The sequence below is a fragment of the Phaenicophaeus curvirostris genome, chromosome 1 (assembly GCF_032191515.1).
Source record: "Phaenicophaeus curvirostris isolate KB17595 chromosome 1, BPBGC_Pcur_1.0, whole genome shotgun sequence".
In the NCBI taxonomy this organism is placed as follows: Eukaryota; Metazoa; Chordata; class Aves; order Cuculiformes; family Cuculidae; genus Phaenicophaeus; species Phaenicophaeus curvirostris.
Window position 1 is genome coordinate 81,643,286 of NC_091392.1, and position 20,351 is coordinate 81,663,636.

Consider the following 20,351-nt stretch of genomic DNA (forward strand, 5'->3'; position numbering starts at 1 on the left):
TCCATTAATCTCAAAGTACTCTTACAAAGAGGAATTAATTAAGACTCTTACATACAAGAATTAATTAAAGACAGTAGTAGGCATGTTTTATCATCTCCATGTTGTACATGGGGGAGCTGAGGTGAAGAAAAAGTTGCCCAATTCTTTTGCAAAGCTGGGAATGTACTTAGGCATCTATCGTATCCTTTCAACCTGGTGTATAAAAATATGCTTTCTCTCCTAACATTGTGAGGCAGGTATCCAGTTTACCAAGTAAGATACCATTGACACGCAGTCCTATTATTCAGAATGGAAATGCTTCCCTCAGGCAAATACCTTGGCTAGCCAAACTTCTAAACACATCCTTCTTTCTTATTTGAGACAGAAAGAAGCACACAGCACGAAAAGCAAACTACTGTAACTACTGTGGGATCTGATAACATTTATACTCTTCTAAAGAATCAACCCAATACCTGAAATCTGTAATCTTATCATTGTGCTTTAACAGACTCTCCCTCTTTCTCAGCATTCACATGTGTACTTCTGTTTGATAAAGAAAGAAATATAAACTTAATGACTTATGATTTTTATCTACAGTTCATAAAAGCTTTGCACAGCTGACGCTGTACTATCATGCTTCTGAAATGCAACAGTGCCACCTTCAGATCATGCTAATTAAGACTTTTTCACAAACCATCAGTACAGAAAAAGCACAGCAGAGATTTTTCCTTTCATCTAGACAAGTCCTGCTAGAAAGCCCAGAAGCACATGTATAAACCTGAGCAGAACCTGCAATATGCACATTCAGAAACACAGATGTTCACTGAGAACAGTGGTCCTTTATTTTCATAAATCATGAACATTAGAAAGAGCTATCAAATACTACCTTTAAATCACAGAATCACTAGGTTAGAAAAGGCCCACAGGATCATCGAGTCCAACCAATCCTATCAATCACTATACCATGCCCCTCAGCACCTCGTCTACCCATCCCTTAAACACGTCCAGGGATGGTGACTCCTGGGCAGCCTGTGCCAGGTCCTGATGGACCTCCCTGGGCAGCCTGTTCCAGTGCCCAATGGTCTTTTCAGTGAAAAAATTTTTTCTGATGTCCAGCCTAAACCTCCCCTGGAGGAGCTTGAGGCCATTCCCTCTTGTCCTGTCCCCTGTCACTTGGGAGAAAAGCCAGCTCCCTCCCCTCTACCACCTCCTTTTAGGTAGTTGTAGAGAGCAATAAGGTCTCCCCTCAGCCTTCTCTTCTCCAGGCTAAACAACCCCAGCTCTCTCAGCCGCTCCTTATATGACTTGTTCTCCAGCCCCTTCATCAGCTTCATTGCTCTTCTCTGGACACACTCCAGAGCCTCAACATCCTTCTTGTGGGGAGGGGCCCAGAACTGAACACAGGATTCGAGGAGCGGTCTCACCAGTGCCGAGTACAGAGGGAGAACAACCTCCCTGGACCTGCTGGTCACGCTGTTTCTGATACAAGCCAAGATGCCATTGGACTTCTTGGCCACCTGGGCACACTGCTGGCTCATATTCAGTCGGCTGTCAACCAACACGCCCAGGTCCCTCTCCTCCAGGCAGCTTTCTAGCCAGACTTCTCCTAGTCTGTAGCACTGCACAGGGATGTTGTTCCCCAAGTGCAGGACCTGGCATTTGGCCTTGTTAAACCTCATGCCATTGGATTCTGCCCAGCAGTCCAGCCTGTTCAGATCCCTTTACAGAGCCTCCCTGCCCTCCAGAAGATCCACACTTCCACCCAGCTTAGTGTCATCTGCAAATTTGCTCAGGGTGCACTCGATGCCTTCATCCAGGTCATTGGTAAAGACATTGAACAGGGCTGGACCCAGCACTGAGCCCTGGGGAACCCCACTTGTCACTGGCCTCCAGCTGGATTTCACACCATTTCCCAACACTCTCTGGGCCCGGCCATCCAACCAGTTCTCCACCCAGGAGAGTGTCCGCCTGTCCAGTGCAGAGGCTGACAGTTTCCTAAGCAGAATGCTGTGAGAAACTGTGTCAAAGGCTGTGTCAAATACCTGGCATATTCATTCTCTAACTGTAAGAATCACAACATATTCTCCTGCCGCTGCACCAGCAACTCACATTGGGCAAAGCAGCTCATCAGCTGGGACCTGCTCGTGCTCTGCAACCTTCACGTAAGTTTCCAGCTACTCCTGGGCATTTTGGGTCCCAGAGTGAAAGCCAAGCTACAGCACACACTGAAAATACCTGTCCGTATGCATGTATGCCTATATACTAGATACACTACACGTGTTACATACTGGACACAGTATGCTGTATATCCACCAAAAGGGCCCTGCTCTGAAAGACATCTACCAGAAAATACAACCCCAGGTTGTACCGTAGCTCCTCTGCAGACCCCCTGCAGGTCTAGTGTATGACCCTTATGCACAGGTATACTTTCTGCCATGTCTCCTCCCTGCCAAATTGAGACTGTAAATCAAATGTGCATGTTCCATTCTGAAGTTTCTTCTAAACTGCAGCATTTGACAGATCCCTTTTATCCTCAAAAGATGTATTTATTTAAAACTGAACCAGTCTGTCATTAAATATTAAAACACAGTTAACAGTTTCAGTAAATTCAGTCCTGCTTTAAAAATTTGATTATTATCCAAAAAATCGGTGCAATGCTGTTTAAACAAGAAAGAACGGTTAATTAAATTTACAGATTTTTTGCTGACATACTACATATTTGGTTTGATTATAAAGGTTAAACCTCATCATTTTAAAGGTACACTATTTGCATTTGCAATTAGAGCCAGTTCTGGAAAAAAAAGTTAAAATAATTCTCAAATTAAAACTTAGGCCTCTGGTATTTTGAATAAAAAATTATCTGTGATATTAGTTCAAATTACCCATATTGGACTGGAGAATATTAAACCAATATAGGCTTGAAAGCCAAGGTGAGGATTAATTACTTAATTTTCTTGACCTTGTTCTACAGTATTATTGAGAGAAGAAAGCAAACAGAAAACACTCTACTCACCCACTGTCATGCCATCCATGTAACGCTTGATGATATCAAAGGAATCTCTTAAATTTCCCTCTGTTATGTCAAATATGATATCTGCCTGGTTGGCCGGATATACAGGTGTGATGGCACGAAGGAAAATAATCTCTGCAAACAAAGAGTATCACAGAATGTTCTGAGAAGTATTTGAAAACATCACTGAAGAACCTGATAGAATTTGATAAAAAATGACTGGTCCTCAAAGCTGGTAGAGGACACCTTCCTCCCCCACCACTCCCAGTTTGTCTTTTAAAATGAAAAGAAAGAAGATCTGGGGAAAGGGAGGATGATAGATTTATTTTCTCTTCCTGCACCATCCAAGAAGCCATGAAGCCAAAACACTATTACTTCTAGAGTCCAGAAAGAGTACTCTTAGAAACCAGTTAGATTTCCAGCATGTACCCAAACAGGACAACACTGAGGATCCAGAGGATGAGTAGTGGAAGGAGACCAAACAGATAAGCCCCTGAACCTGATTCCCTTAGGTAGTTACACAAAGGATTGCCATTACAGATTACAGAGTGCTTTTGAGTATTGGAGGAGAGGCTTAGGTTTAAAACAAAAAAGAGAGAATATTTTTCAAGACCCTTGTGAGGGAGATAAGTAGTATTATTCTCATTATCTTGCTCTACAGATAATGAAACCTGTTTCATGGGGCTGTAAAAATTCACCCAAGGCTATTCACTGAATTACAGTATAGGAACACCTTCTGGGCTTCAGTAGGACTCTCAAATTGCTAGGTCTCATCTCTTTTTATTAAATCATGAGGATGGACTAATGAGGTTTGGGAACCATCCTTGGCCAAATCCTTAGCTCTGCTGCCAGTACACCTGGTGAAGCTGAAGGGGAGTGTATGGGAGTTGAAGTGGCCATAGGGCATTCCTCCATTCCCTGTGAAGTAGGGCCAGCCGAGGCCCAAAACACGCCTGACAGCTTTACGCGGCTAAGTTATTGGTGGCTAAATTGTTCCTATGTGAACAAGTCTCTTACCCTACTACTTCTGCCCAGTACAGAAGTGAATAATGAGCTTTGGCTTTCATTTAGGACAACTTTCTGAGACAGCAAGGCTGAGACTCTGGATAGATCAGAAATGGGGATTTAAAATCTTTAAAAACTCCTCCAAAATAATCTTCTTTTCCTCTGTCTCCTTCTTCTCTGTGTCAGTGCCACACAGTAAGTTGCTAAGTGGCTCATCCTACAAATAAGCAGGGCTAGAAGCAGTCATCCCATCTATGGATGTGCAGGCAAGTCCCCAGTGAAGCTGACAGAAAACTAATACAAATGGCAAGGAATAAAAATTGACTCTTGATCTGTAAGTTTATAAGTGAACCAAGCAATGTGAACTAAGCAAAGTGAGCATGATCTTTATGAAACTGAAGGACTTAAAATGTTGCAGGTACTGCAGGGGCTTAAGTAATGAAAGAAATATATGAGTGCCCATCTGGGTGTTATCTGGGTCTGGAAAATGCACTTTGGATGATGGGAACGCCACTCATTTGGATGCTTTTTGAAAATGTCACCTTAAAAGCTTTCTGGTCAGCCCTTAGAATCTCCTTTCCTTTAGTTTATATTTAAAAAAACCCAACTTTTTTTTTTCCCCACGGGTCAAAAATCAGTAAATCACATTACTATATAGTATGGCAAATGTATTTTGTGATTAATGTTTGCATGTAGGTAAAGGTCATATTCTGGTAACCAGCCACCTGTCAGTAATGAACAATAGACCATAAGCAGACAAGAGAAATATAATAAGCACCTACTTCCTATGGCAAAATCTGAAAAAAAAGAAAGAAAGAAGTCATGGAGCACATGGCTGCTATGCGAGTAAATGTGGTAAATGGGAATTCAGACTCAGTATTTCCTTGGACTGATATATGAGTTAGAACTCAGAATGACTTTCTTTTGCCCATAAAATTAAAACTCCTGTATATCGAAGGTTTTAATTAAATGAATAGTACACTATAATTTGGAACTGTGCAAACATTTTACTACACCGGTAGCTAGTCTGGCTTTAGGCAAGGATTTCCGGTGGAGGTTTTATGTGTTGTAGTCTATTAAATGGAACAAGGAACAAACCACTTACCTTCAGGTCTTGTAAATTCTCTGAACGTGGGCAGTGAGATGACAGTGTGGGAAATCGTGTGGACTGGATCCAACACACAGCTGACATCATTTGGTCGACAAGACTTAATGCAACGGATAGTATCTGTCTTTTCATGTCTGACACTAAGAGAAATGAAAGAGACATGCATATGTATCCTGAAAATTAGTCACTTGCTGTTTTGCAATCAGGGGAGCTAGAAACTCTAATTGATATGTGTTTGTTCTTCACCTCAAAAATCTAGACAAATACAGGTCATCAGAGCTGCTGGACCACTAAAAGTTGGCTTGGCTATGAGTTGCAGTCACACTCTTATAAAAGCAAGTTCTCCAAGCCAGGTGTGCAGGAACAGGGAGAACTGTAGTGAATAAGATGCCATGTAAAGCCACTTCCCAAGTAGAAATAGGACCAAATGAGGCCCAGATCCTCAGCTGCAGTGCACTGGTGTGGCTTCACCTATTTCAGTGCAACTACAGCAATTTGCACAAGTGTTTTTGTAATCCGTGTGATATCAGTCATACAAAGCAGAAACAACTGTTTCCCTTCTGGAAATCTGGCAGGAAATATCTGAAGGGCCAACTTTCTTTCATGATTTTCAGAGCAGCAAGAGCCAGAAAAGCTTCTCTTCAGTCTTTTTTCTACATCCCATTTTCCATCTAAACTGAGAAAACAGAGAACGGAAACTGGAGGGGGAAGAAAGGTAACCACATTATTTAAAACATCAGAGATTGAATTCTCAGTTTGGGGAAATGGTAAGGGTCATTTCATATTCCATCTCAACTAGCTGCTCATTCGTCCTTAAAAGTCTATTAAAAGTTAAATTACTTCTTCTCACCCTTGTCCACTAGGGTGAATTTAAAGTCAATTACAGTTCAAGAACTTCACACAATACCCAGTCTGTGTTCATGAGAGATGAAAGGGCTATGTTGGGACTTACAATGTGACTAAGCCCCACAAATGATCTCAACTTTGACCTGCCCATTTCTTCATATTTCTAAGTGGAAAAAAGAAAAGACTGCGGTGTCAGAGGGGGGGAATTAAAAGATTAAAAGGAAGAAAAATTCACTGAGTAAAAGGGAAACAAAAAATGGATGCTTTAGTTTGTCAGATACCTCTAGAAACAAATGGTTCTTGCTCTTTTCAAAACGTGTTACCTAAGTCCACACCTACAAACCATCTTTTTTTTAGATGTTCAAAGGGACCTTATGGCTCTATTAATAAGAAGTACATCAGAAACTTATTATATACTACCCACATTTGCTCATCAAAGAAAACAAAGCCAAACACACTAATATTGTATGAAGCTAAAATAAAGATAAAAGAGAAAACATGAATCAACATTAAGGAAATCGTGCTTCAACAGATGTGAACTGGCATAGTCCATGGGAAGGCAATGAAGCTGGGTTAATTTACACCAGCTGAGTCTGGCTTCTTATTCCCTTTCTGTAGCTGATGTTTTGAGTTTGCCCAGGAGACACAGGCCAGGAGAGACCTTTTACTTCCCAGCATTATCTGGGTACAAAATTTCATGATTTCCTAGACATCTCACAGTGATCAGAATAGGGCTTTCTGCTGAAATGCCTCATGCTGTTTGTTTCAGAACAAATCAGTTACGGATATATGCACATAGTAGACTGACCTACGATAACAGATTCTATCCCCTTATTTTAACACTCAGCTGCTAAATTAAGAAAGAACTTCCTGCAAGCTGACGCTCATGTCTGTGAAAAAAGGATCAGTTAAATTACATGGTCTAGTTCCAGTTTAAAACAATGTAATATAAAACAAGTAGAATTGAGGCAAAATGTACATAATTTGTGTTCATTTCCCTCTCTCCCTTCCCCCCACTGCCCCCAATGAATATAGAGGAGTTTAGTAGATATTTATACATTATTTATATATTGTTTAAATATACAGCCACACAAACAAACACTGCATCTTTCCTCAGGATCCTGCAAAGCTAGTGTCACAACAGAGGGAGTCAGACTGGGTTTACTTCCAATAATATGTCAACAATGCTGAAAAAAGTCCTTAAAAAGTATTTTTCTTTGCGTTACACAATGCACAAATAATAACTATCGCATCATCTAATGGTTTTAGGCACACTGATAAACAGTACTTGCATAACTCATTTGGGAACATTGTTAATAATAAAGTACTGGTGCAATACATACAGCATCCTAAATTTTCATAGCTGTATTTAGATAATAGAATTTGTACGCAAAAACATTGTGGTCTGAAGACTTCTGTATTTCTCTGCCTTTGCTCCTTCCTAAGAAGAAAAGGGAGCCTTACTCTTGACTTCATCTGGAACAAAACTTGGCAAATACAAATGTTACTGAAATTCTCATCCAATAAAACCACAAATTTGTTTAAGTCCAAAGACTTACATTTGTGAATTGCACTTCTGAGTCACTGGAGTAAAGGATTCTGAAATAAATTAGGTACCCTGCATACAGAAATGGAGGATCATAGGGATCACAAGTGATTTGCATTAGTTCCTAAGTAAAACTAGTTGCCATCCAGCTTGTAACCCTGCATGTGACAGATAAATGTTTGTGCCAGTTCTATTTCTTTGCACCATTTCTCTCTCCTCTTAGAAACCGTATTTTTTGTATGTGCTCTGTCCACACTGCTAAACTTGAGTTTGTGCTTTCATTTTCCCCTGCTTAAATGCTCATTCTCTGATCTCTTGTCATCTGATAAGCCTGCTAATTGCTTCAGCATATCCGAAGTGCAGTTGGTAACGCTCTTGTTCTCTCACTGCTTCAATGGCACATGTTTGACACCTGCAGTAATTTCTTTGAAAACTAGCATCTATTTCAAATCCTGATATTGGCTATTAATGATATGCTCTGATCTCAAAATACTTTTCAATTTTATCCTTACACATCACCTTTGCATTTGATCTTCTGATTACCTGATGTTTTCCTTCTTGCTCAAGTCCTCCTATAGCAGCGACCATGACTGACAAAAGTTCCCTCTTAAGTGATGAGAACTTCCTTTACTCAATCCTTCCTTCAAGTTTTCCCTCTCTAAGAAAAACTGCAGCTTTGGAGCTGGGATCTCTGCTAGGTCTTTTTCATTTAAAAGAGAAAAAAATTAAGAAAAAGCTTAGTTGCTCTGATTCTTTTGCAAATAACCCTTTCCTGAATATAATTCTTTCTTTCTTCTTGGGTCCTGGTGTCATTCCTTGTCATATTCTCTGTTGGATTTAGTTATTAAGTTCTTTAGACCAGAAGCCTTGATTTTGTTTTCATTTGAAAAGAACCATACACATAAATGGTGCTACGTAATTACATGCATGTTCTTGAAAGCTCCAGCTATGCTGCGGCATTAATCTCTGTAGCACAGAGAATCTGAGCTCCATATTCTTTAATTGCTTGCTGAATGCAATTAATATGGTAGCATTTTATAATATTGAGTGGCCAAATTCTCACCCTCCCTTCTTTTCCTGCCAAACAAATATACATTAATGCTTGCAAAAATGCAATTTATTTTTGAATCTTTATCCTACTTAATTATGGCCTCATAATGAACTGGTAGCCAGAGGGCATTTATATACAAGCATCTTCTGTGGCGGTAAGAAACCCCATTAGCTCAAGTAGCATGGGCTTGTGCTTTCAATATTTAAAGCTGGGACTCTTATCCCCACTGGCAACTTCTGGCAGCTTTATAAGTATGTGTCAACAGACTTATTAAACATTGGCATTCCTCATGAGACCTGAACTCCTGTCAGCCAGCTGGGATAAACTTTGCCTTAGGGAACATGTAATACTCTGGCAGAGTGCTGCGATCATGCCCCAATCTAGTCCTTGGCTGATGATGAGCCTGAGAGCCCACAGCTTACAGTTAATAGAGTAATTCCATATGCTCAGGTGATTAAGGCTTGTGATCTTGGTTTAGAAGGTTCCCAGTTTCTAATGTTGTACCTTTCCTGTGCTGTCTCTATCTACACAGTGAAGCATTTTTTTAACATGTGCATTCACATGGATTATTCCTCATTCTTTTATGGACTGAGTGCTCTGCCTATGGGCAAGCAGAGATATCTGAGCCATAGATGGTGCAAAAGTACATTAATTTTTATATCATACCTCTGGGACTGAGATTCTAATATTTAACAATGCAAGGACTAAAGAGTAAAATGCTTTTCCAGCTCACAAAAGAATATCAAATAAATTCAAGTCACATTGTTTATATTGTTCTTGATTACATAGAAATAAAGAAAGTCATAGAGGTAAAGGAAGAAAGATTTGGATATTGGAATTCTGGCTGACCTTTCAGGGCTGCTAGGGTTTGGTTGGGCTTTTTTTGGTAGTGGTGGGTAAACTCATAACAGTTAAAAATCTATATCAGCTTTGATATGGAAGTTGGAAAGGCAAAGTTTTGAGACCAATTAAATATCTTTTTTAAATGTTCCTGCAGACACACCTCAGGACATAGCTGTGAAATCGAAAGGAACTCTCTTCTTTTAGCTGAATACTGCTAGGAAGTTCATTGCTGTCTTCTCTTCATTAGTTTTTCAAATCAATGGAAATTCCACAGAAACAAAGATAAAAAACTCTCTAAAATAAATGTCCTTTAGAGGAGATTCTCTTTTGTACCATCCTTAAAAGTTAGAACTGGGATCTGTACCTGGTGGAAATCAGCACAAGCTCACTGGCTACAATGGAGCAATAACAACTTGAGAAATTGGCTCCACACTTTCAGTCATTTGTATGCTGGGATCCCTATGAGGTCCTAAGGTCCTAATTATATGCCCTTTCAATAGACCTTCAGAAAATGCACAGGATTTGCCCGGTAAGCGATGAAGTTCTTTAAGGATGTCTCAGTTGAGACAGCTCAAATTATGTACCTACTTTGTTTTGAGAATTTAGACTTAAACATATGCAGCTGTGTGTCATCAAATTACACCAACTCCTCTACTGCATGAAGTAAATTAATAGTTTTCAGTCCTCGGTATATTTAGTTAATAAGCTCTTGGACAACAATTTCTGCTTTTTATAATGATGCAGAGTACACACAAGAATCTCTCCAAACTGAGACGCGTAGTGATAGGGGAGAAGTGGAGAACTCTAACAATGATGGCAAATAAAATGCAAGTGCAGCATGCAAGAGACGAAAACTTTATTAAAATCAGGAAAATAAAAGCTACTCATAGAAGAGAAAAAGTAGCCAATGATGCCTGTAGGTTAGAGATCAAAGCTGTGCAGAGACAAAGATAAAAAGTTTGGCAATAAATGTGTTGACAGTTCCACGGCGGGAAAGTTGCATTTGAATTGTCAGAAGAAGGTCTCTGGGCTCTGTGATTTGCCGCTGCATGACAACAATGCCACTGTGGTTGTTCACTTTTTTTGTTGTGAAAAAACCCTCCTGGTTCCCGCTGATGATGGACAGCAGAATTTTATCCCCAGGGACAGCATTGGAAGGGCCCATGCGGAAAATGTCGGTGGGTACTTGAATGTTGGTAGGAAAAGAGAGGTGATAGTAGGTTATTCTCAGAGGCAGGCTCTGGCACTCCTTATTTTCATTACAAGGCAAGCGCTCACAGCGACTGCAAGAAAAGTGAGAACACAAGACAAGAGGAAGATTAGCGTACATTTAGCAAGCGTGATAAGAGAGCAAGGGCAGTGGGGTGGGAAAAGATAGGTTGAGTTGCATACTGTATCCATTCTTCAGCTTGGCACCTCTGTCATATTGCAAATGGACATTTACTAAACAAGGATGAACTTGTCTTTAGCTGGTACTTCTGGATAAGCACTGCCACTTTCAGAAGTGTTGCCCTTTCTTTGTATGCACAGATGGATTCAGTCTGGCACCTCAGTGTGGGTGAGAGTTTATTTGCAGATAGATCAGCTAAGCTCTTCCTAGGGAGAACACTGGCTTTCCCTACCCTCAACCACTGCCCCAAGTTTTACTCTTTTAATGATTGTTAAATAATGGAAGAGATGGTAAGTGGTTAGCGGGTTGACTGTGTCTTAGTTGGGATGTCTGGCTGGATTTTAAGATTGAGCAAAGTATTCTGAAAACCACAAATGTACAGGGAGTTTGTCTTTCCAAGAGAGAAGAGGCACTCTAGATGCTCCACTATGAAAATTCATCATCTGACAGCTCACAGAGAAACTCAAAACTTACTTCCAACACTGCCTGTATGTTAAGGTTTATTTGCTTTGAACACAAACCTTCTTCCTTCTGATGTGGTGCTTCTCTGTGCTACCAGGAGAAAGAGCCAGAGTCAGCCTCACCCCCATCTAGGCAAGCACTGAAAACAAGATCCAACAGCCTGATGTCTCCAACATGTGCCCTACACATTCAGTCCACTCTTATACAGCCTTGAGTCACAGGAATGCAAGTTGCTCTCTGCTGTTTCCTTCCCCTATTACTAGGCAGTGCATTACAGTGAAAAATGCAGAGAACTAAGAAGAGATCACCCATACAGACTCAAAGTGATCAATGAATATCAGCACTAGAAACCATGATCTATACGGACGGAGCAATCTCCTCCCTTTCTGCTACTGAGAGAAGTAAAGTTTGTCCAGTAAAATATTGCACAGGGAGGTATGAGTATTAAAGTCACTGCCATTAAGGAATGTTGTAGCTTACATTAATAAAGAGATGACATTGAATGTAATTTACATGAACGAAGATCTGACATATCATGACACCTGGTGGGCTTGAGAACAGTTTAAAGAATTGCATGTAAGGAAAGTTTATATGAAGTTCAGACTAAAGACAGGCCCAAATCACCACATTCAAGTATCCAAACGTCCTCTCAGATAGATGTGTGGAAGTAGAGGTAGTCATGATGATCTCAGCTACATGTTGACTTTGCAAAATTGGGGAATGATCTAGTTGTTCATATAGCCCCAAACTTGCTTCATGCACAACTATGAATCAATTGAATGATGTATGAGAGTTTCTTCACTAAAAAGCAATATCCAGTCCACAGGCTGAGATTTTGGAACCTAATCTATTTATTTGTTTCCTTAAGAAATGCTCCAGCATGAAAGCATCGTTTGCTTCTTACTTCCTCAAGGAAATATAAGTGCCCATTTCATTTATTTTATTTTGACATATGAAACTGAGTTCCTATAAGGAGCACCTGGTATCAGCAGAACTGTGGCTCATAAGCAAGCCCCAGTTTGTTGCCAGTGTGCAGTGACTTGAATCCCAGGAGCTTCTCATTAAGTGCAAAATAAGCTTTTTCAAAAGAGTAGTTAAAAACACCCTCAGTTCTTCAGTTAATGTGTTCTATATTTTCTTTTAATGCCACTTGCAAATGAAAGTACAAAGCAATTCTTTGAAGACTTAAACACATTCTTAATTTTATTCATGTGTGTAAAGAGCACACACAAGTCTTCACAGGATGGCCAGCTAATTAGGTGCGGATAATCTTGGAATCTTTTCAGGTATAGTGAGCTCTGCATTCTTTTCTGAAATGTCATCAATAACTCCACTAAAGAGAATTACTTGGTTTTGTTGAAATCATGAGGCTACTTGGTTTTGCTGAAATCCTGAAGCAAATCAAGACAGTTAATTTCTTAGCTATATATGTTTTCTTCAGGTAAACTTTTGGAAATGTGTACATGCTTATAAAGATGCCCTGATTTATTCTTTTATAGAAGTAAAATATACCTTATAATATTAACCACAATATTTAAGAGAACAAAAAAATGAAAGATCCCAGCTTCCTAAGATTTGAAAAAGGAAATTCTGCTGATTCAGAAAGTTATTTGTGGAGACAGATATGCCTGCAGCTAGGAGCTAGAATTATTCAAAGTTCATCATCTTTTATCTTATTCCTTGGTGGCACACACTACACACTGCACACTTCACCATAGGTTTAGTTAATGTGCACTAATTGTTTCATCAAATAACCACAAAGGAGAGATAGCAAATATTATTGCTTCCAAGAACCAGAGTTCATTCTGGGGCCACGCACCACAAAGGCAACAAGCAATGAGCATTTAAATCCCAGTGTGCTCTCTAGACCTTATTTAAATGCTTCCCGTTGTTGGGCACAGGAAAAACGTACAGTGAGGGAATCCAACAAGTGACTGCTAGTGAGTGAGCAGCCCGAGGCCCTGGGTGCTCCTCCAGCTCCGTGGCATCTCAGGATGGATGAGGTGGCTGTCCAGCTAGCGTACCATGCCACCACGGCGCATCGCTGTGGGAGAGAGCACTGGGGACTCGGTGGAAGGAGGAGGGTGCTGAGGAGGCAGCAAGTTGCTACCAGAGAAAGCCAACATAAAGCCCAAGTAAAACATGCACTGCTTTGCAGTGAGGCAGTTTTATGCACATCTTTACTCACCTCTGCAGAGTGCATGGGCTAGGAAAATAGGCATATACTGCTGCTAAATGCTTATTCATGACTTAGTTTCAGATTATTTTAGCTCACTTACTACTTAGGTTTATTTATGTGACTGAAATACAGGTTTCAAAGAATTACTCATAGTTTAATTTCACGGTTACCGGTTTTGCTGGTTACTCATAGTGGAAAAGAAAACTACCAAATCTAGAGAGAAACCGTTATAGATAATGAATACGTTTTCTAACAGAGAAAAGAGGAGAAAATACTTTCTGCCTTCTCTCCTATTAATTTCTGAGACTGGTTTTCACATGGTACAGAGGTGATGGTACACTGTGCCCAAAGGAGTTCAGTGGTTTACAGCAATTCCCCGTGCGCTCAAGGGGAAAGAACTTTTTAGCAGGATTCATGGCTTTGTAATCATACAGGGAAGCCATCTCAATATGCTGAACAACTATCAAAGTACTGTTTCTAAACTATACATTACACATCTCATTTGGGTCCAGCCCTGTTCAATGTCTTCATCAATGATCTGGATGAAGGCATCGAGTGCACCCTGAGCAAGTTTGCGGACGACACTAAGCTGGGTGGAAGTGTCGATCTGCTGGAGAGTCGGGAGGCTCTGCAAAGGGATCTGAACAGGCTGGACCGCTGGGCAGAGTCCAATGGCATGAGGTTTAACAAGGCCAAATGCCGGGTCCTGCACTTGGGGCACAACAACCCTATGCAGTGCTACAGACTGGGAGAAGTCTGGCTGGAAAGCTGCCTGGAGGAGAGGGACCTGGGGGTGTTGGTTGACAGCCGACTGAATATGAGCCAGCAGTGTGCCCAGGTGGCCACGAAGGCCAATGGCATCTTGGCTTGTATCAGAAACGGCGTGACCAGCAGGTCCAGGGAGGTTATCCTCCCTCTGTACTCGGCACTGGCGAGACCGCTCCTCGAATCCTGTGTTCAGTTCTGGGCCCCTCACCACAAGAAGGATGTTGAGGCTCTGGAGAGAGTCCAGAGAAGAGCAACAAAGCTGGTGAAAGGGCTGGAGAACAGGCCTTATGAGGAGCTGCTGAGAGAGCTGGGGTTGTTTAGCCTGGAGAAGAGGAGGCTGAGGGGAGACCTCATTGCTCTCTACAACTACCTGAAAGGACGTTGTAGAGAGGAGGGTGCTGGCCTCTTCTCCCAAGTGACAGGGGACAGGACAAGAGGGAATGGCCTCAAGCTCCGCCAGGGGAGGTTTAGGCTAGACGTTAGGAAAAAATTCTTTACAGAAAGGGTCATTGGGCACTGGAACAGGCTGCCCAGGGAGGTGGTTGAGTCACCTTCCCTGGAGGTGTTTAAGGCACAGGTGGACGAGGTGCTGAGGGATATGGTTTAGTGTTTGGTAGGAACGGTTGGACTTGGTGATCCGGTGGGTCTCTTCCAGCCTGGTTGTTCTGTGATTCTGTGAAAATTCAAGCCTGTAGATTTCCAGAGCTTTAACAACCTGCCAGAACTCCTAGAATACACCCCGTTACAAAGGCGCTTACTCATGCTACCATTGGTACGTATTTCCTTTCAGCAGGTTGCACCACGCTGTGAGGCCCAAATAAGTCACCAGCTGGGCTATATCACCACAACATGGATCTCTACATTTATTGTAATAGAGCAGCTGTGTAGGGAAAGTGGGTTTTGTCTTAAGCAGACCATAACTTAAAGGGAATGAAACCAGCTGATGGTTGGTTTTCACAGATATTTCTTAAGCAGAGGAGAATCTGGAGTCCCACTTCAGGCTCAGGTGGGAATAAAGTATACAGCAGTACAGTAGACAGAACAGACAAATACTCTGTATGTTCCTCCTATCTGGAGCCTGAAAGTCTCCAGGACTTTTCAATCTATAGAAGAGACAGACCCATCTTCATTTTGCTCTCTGCATTGAGTACAACAAGAAGTCTGGCTGGAAAGCTGCCTGGAGGAGAAAGACCTGGGGGTGTTGATTGACAGCCAACAGAACATGCACCAGCAGTGTGCCCAGGTGGCCAAGAAGGCCAATGGCATCTTGGCTTGTATCAGAAATGGCGTGGCCAGCAGGTCCAGGGAGGTTATTCTCCCTCTGTACTCGGCACTGGTGAGACTGCACCTCGAATCCTGTGTTCAGTTCTGGGCCCCTCACCACAAGAAGGATGTTGAGGCTCTGGAGTGAGTCCAGAGAAGAGCAACGAAGATGATGAGGGGGCTGGAGAACAGGCCTTATGAGGAACGGCTTAGAGAGCTGGGGTTGTTTAACCTGGAGAAGAGGAGGCTGAGGGGAGGCCTTATTGCACTCTACAACTACCCGAAAGGAGGTTGTGGAGACGAGGGAGCTGGCCTCTTCTCCCAAGAGACAGGGGACAGGACAAGAGGGAATGGCCTCAAGCTCCACCAGGGGAGGTTTAGACTGAACATTAGGAAAAAATTTTTCACAGAAAGGGTCATTGGGCACTGGAACAGGCTGCCCAGGGAGGTGGTTGATTCACCTTCCCTGGAGGTGTTTAAGGCACGGGTGGACGAGGTCCTGAGGGGCATGGTTTAGTGTTTGATAGGAATGGTTGGACTCGATGATCTGGTGGGTCTCTTCCAATCTGGTTATTCTATGATTCTATGATTTTGCTCTCAGCATTGAGCCTTTATGTCTTATCCTTGTCTCCCTCATCTGTCTTTTCCAACCTGGCTCCTTCTTCCTATCCTTTTTCCTTGCCCTCTGCCCTTCCTGCTCTCTCAAGCATTGGCATCAGGACTGTCTGCTCAGCCAGTATCCATCCTCCTCTTATTGCTCCATCCCCTCCTGGCTGATACTTCGTTCTCTTGGTTTTCTACCTCACAGCACCTGGCCCAGGACAGCTAGCAGCTGACATTACAGGGAAGACTGGGCTTCCTTCTTCTGCCTATACGTGGGAACCAGGCTCAGTCAGTCTGTGTGGAGTTGGTACCTGCACATTTTAGACTGCTTTAAAGAGCTGTAAAAAGCTCAGATCTGCTAAATCAGAAGAGAACTGTTTGTTGCTAAAAAACAAAGACCTCTCTACTGAAAGGAAAAATTAAATAGTAGAGGAAGGCAGTCAAACACAAAGACAGATTGCTACTGATCTATGAAATCCTTATCATTCAAGAATCTGAAGCTAAAGTTAAACAAACAACTTGTACAAATATGCCAGATTAACCTGACTCTGTTTTGACACACAGAGGTGGACTAAGAATACCTATCAAGGTCCTAATTTCATAAGGTTCATGAAAAAAAGGCTAAATGCAATTTTACAAAGTTTGTTATTTAAGAAGTTTCACAGGTTTTTGGTAAGGATGACAAAATTGCAAAAGTAATCTCCTAATAAATTTCAAATTCCTGCTCCAAAATATGACAGCAAACTGTTAAAACAAAAAAAAAATCAGCAAAATGTCTTAAACATACAAAACTGTGTTCCTCCCCATTTTTGTTGTTGGAAATGAGTTAAATTAGTTTGGCTTAAAGTTGCCAAAACTTGAGCCTGAGTCAGACACCTGGCATGTAAAACTTCAGCCGTTGGTTACATTTTGGAAAAATTCTAAACAATTAAAAACAGGTCTTAATCATGAGAAGTGACAGGTAACCTTAATAATACGCAAACATATCTAGAATATAAAAAAAAAATTCCAATCTGGCTCAGTGCAGCACACTTTTCTGACACGCTGCCACTACCACCTCTTAGCTTTTCCACTATTTTTCTTGGATTAAATACTACAAATGTTAGACTTCACTGTCACATAAAGAGAATTTAATTGTTACACAATCTGAAAACAGAAACTGTTTGGCAAAGCTGTACAGCAAGTTAAGCCTTATGAGTACCAGCAGATCTTAATTATCCTTGGAAAAATACCAAGCCTGATCAAGGGGAAAAAAAAGCAGAATTTAAGCAAAAGACTTTAAATAAAATTGTTGATATTAAGGACTGTGCTATGCCAGGCACTTTGCTTGTCTTTGGGGAAGGTTACCCAGGCTATTTCCTCCTGTAGTTCAGAGTATCTATACAGCACCTTGAGCTTTCAGCCTGTAGCATGGGATGATCCTCCAAGTGCTTCGCCTGATGACAATCACCACTGCAAAAGCCACCATTCAAAAATTCTGTTTCAAAGTTATTGGGTAAGGAAGCTTCTGGATCATGGAGGGTTGTTGCCAGTACATAGGGATTTTAAGGAAAAATAAGAATGAACAAACTTGGATTTGTAGGACTGAGGCCAATTAAATTACAGATGTTCCAAAGAAAATATTGGAGAATAGGATTAAAAAGTCCCACGAGGTACAAATTTGATGAGAATGGAAAATGTTGCCTTTCTTATGATGTGTCAAGTTTGTGAAACTGGAATGTGTTTTGAATAAAAAGGAGGGGAGAATGGTATCTGTAATAGATATGATGTTACAAGAAACCAACTATTTTGATTTTAGCATCCTGGCACAAGGTTGGGTGAATTAGTGATTTAATGTCACTATCATGCAAAAGCTAATGAAGATATGCTAGCTATTAGCTATGTTGGGTTATATATTCCAAGAATAATTTATTCAAGAAAATGTAAATTAGTTTGGATGTAAAAACGATGCTTAAAGAGCAGTCTTGTGAAGCCATATCCCAGTGGGCACAAGGTAAACCAATACCCTTAACCAAGACCCTTATTCTGGCATGTTGGTATAATACTTGTATACTGGCTAAGTATGAGAGCACTTGTCTCCCCATTGGACCAATTTGGACTTTTTGCAGTAAAGATAATGAACTCATATTCTCTTTGGTTTACGTAAAACCATTTTCAACAATAAATTTAGTAACCGTGTCTGTAGCTGTTGAGAGTGGAAAACCTAATAAATCCAACAAAATAATAACTCAAGGAATTAAAATAATTAGAACTTCACTGAGCAGCTACAGGATTTGCGTCTGAATCATGGCCTAATTATAGCCCTAGCACATCAGAAGAATCCCTCCCTATGAGTCTCTTTGAGTTAGGCAGAGTAAGGCATTTACAGGGCCCCAATAATCCAGAGACAAACAATTCAGACAATCTACTACTTCCCCAGAAGATCCCTTACCTCTAAAACAGCCGTTAATTTCAACACATGCATAAAAATACAGATAAGAAAGATGATGAAATGCAATGTGTGTTTACAATGCATATTTTATAAACTGAACTTTGCAACTCAGGGTTGTCCATAAGAGTAGAAATCTGCTAATTCTGCTTAGTGGCCCATTGCAAATTATTTTTTTGGAGTAGGATACAAACAGACCCACAATACTACAAATAAAGAGACCATCTGCATCATGAGGTACTGCTTGTTTATTAATGTGACAAATATAATTTAAAATTTAAGTATTATTGCCACTTCTCAGAATACAAGCATATTTCATAAATATCTGGCTTTATACTATGCTCTCTATCTACAGAGTTCTGATCAAGTACAGCTGCTGTGGCACATACATGGTGTTTCACAGTTTAAGGTTTAAATGGAAACTAATCCCCACAAAGTCCTTCAGAGAAGGATCAGCACTAGCTTCATTTCACGGAGGAGGCAGAGATTATTCAATTTTATCTAAAAGATGCTGGGGAAATGAATGCTAACTGTGAAAAGCAATACCAGGCTGATGAAAAATGTGATTTATCAGCTTTCTTACCTAGCTGGTGGAACGTAAACTTACCTGAGTATGGGGTACATGGGAAGGACCATGGAGCAGCCTTCAGAAGAACCCCCAGAGTATAATGTGGCCATAAAGTCCCAGGCAGGAGGAAAAGCAGTTATCCACATCAGCCATAAACTCTGGCTATGTGACTGAAATTTTGCAACAATTTCTCCATACTGCTAGCGCCATTTGATGGATATAAATGAGCTGTCAGCTGCTCCTCCTCCCATACCTGTATCTCTTATTTTCAGCAATAGAATGCATAGACTTTCTGTGAGCTAGGATGATACATAGGTCTTGCCATCCTTGATAAGATTCCCAGCTTTTTTAATAGGGCTGAAATGGTACTAAAAATAAGGCATTCTTGCAATGCTTCACAACAACAGTAGCAAGACTTCAGAGAGGGAGCTAAAAATAACTTTCATTGGAGTGCAATAATAAGGAAAGACTACACGTGAAAAGAAATACAAGCCAGAATTTTGAAGCTGAGTGCAACCCTCCTAACAGGCTGCCTGCAAGGTAGCCAGAGAGCCACTCAGCTTATTGCTCTAGAGATCATTAAGAAGCAAACTACTGACACATGGCATTTTTTATGGGAATACTTTAATTCTGAATCAGGATCGTGAGAAAAGGACTAGACCTGTGGGTGCAAAACATAGGCTAGGCCTACTAACAAAGCATGTATTTGCCAGAATCCATTATATGGCATGACATAAAGGAGATCACATCACTAAAAAAACTGTTGAACCTTGAAAAAGAAAGTACTTACGTATCTCCTGACTTGCGGTAATTTTCTGGACATTCCAAAGACAGACAGCGAAAGCCCCCCTGGATGTTAAAGCAGGTCTCATTGAAAGAGCAGTTGTGGCTTTCTGCAACACACTCATCAATATCTGCCAAATGGAGAAAGGTGAGTAGATTAAACACATGCTTTTCCTCTACTTGTGCCAGATGACGAGAGTATCATATTAGGTACTATAGAATATGGGGTGCGATTACATGTTATTACAGGATTGGTAGGGGAAGGCAGGAGAACAAAAAAGAAAACTAACACAAACAACAGGCAAGAACAGGAAAAGGAAGAGCAGCAGTGCCACTAAGTGGACAAGATCTAAATACTTGCTGGGATACTTAAATTGTGATGTTTCTTTTTAACGGTTAAAATAACTCATACATTTTCACAGTGAGAATCTTCACCTTCAAAATTTGCTATAATAATTCAGTCTTATAAAAAGCATTCTCTACTGCATTCTATAGTTTCTAGGAGAAATTTCCTGTGTA

At 40.9% G+C, this 20,351-nt stretch overlaps 1 protein-coding gene across 2 annotated transcripts in view; it reads right to left on the reverse strand.

The window, feature by feature from the left end:
* The window catches only part of FBLN1 (fibulin 1), an 83,897-nt gene that overhangs the window by 19,300 nt on the left and 44,246 nt on the right, over positions 1 to 20,351 (reverse strand). The window contains exons 14-16 of one of the 2 annotated variants that reach the window (XM_069863416.1): positions 19,840 to 19,963; positions 5,100 to 5,242; positions 2,993 to 3,124 (exon numbers count right to left, since the gene is read on the reverse strand). In XM_069863416.1, the coding sequence (XP_069719517.1) occupies positions 2,993 to 3,124; positions 5,100 to 5,242; positions 19,840 to 19,963 (399 nt within the window). Of the gene's footprint in view, positions 1 to 2,992; positions 3,125 to 5,099; positions 5,243 to 10,289; positions 10,672 to 19,839; positions 19,964 to 20,351 lie in introns of those variants that run through there. The other variant, XM_069863426.1, reaches the window with a different exon arrangement.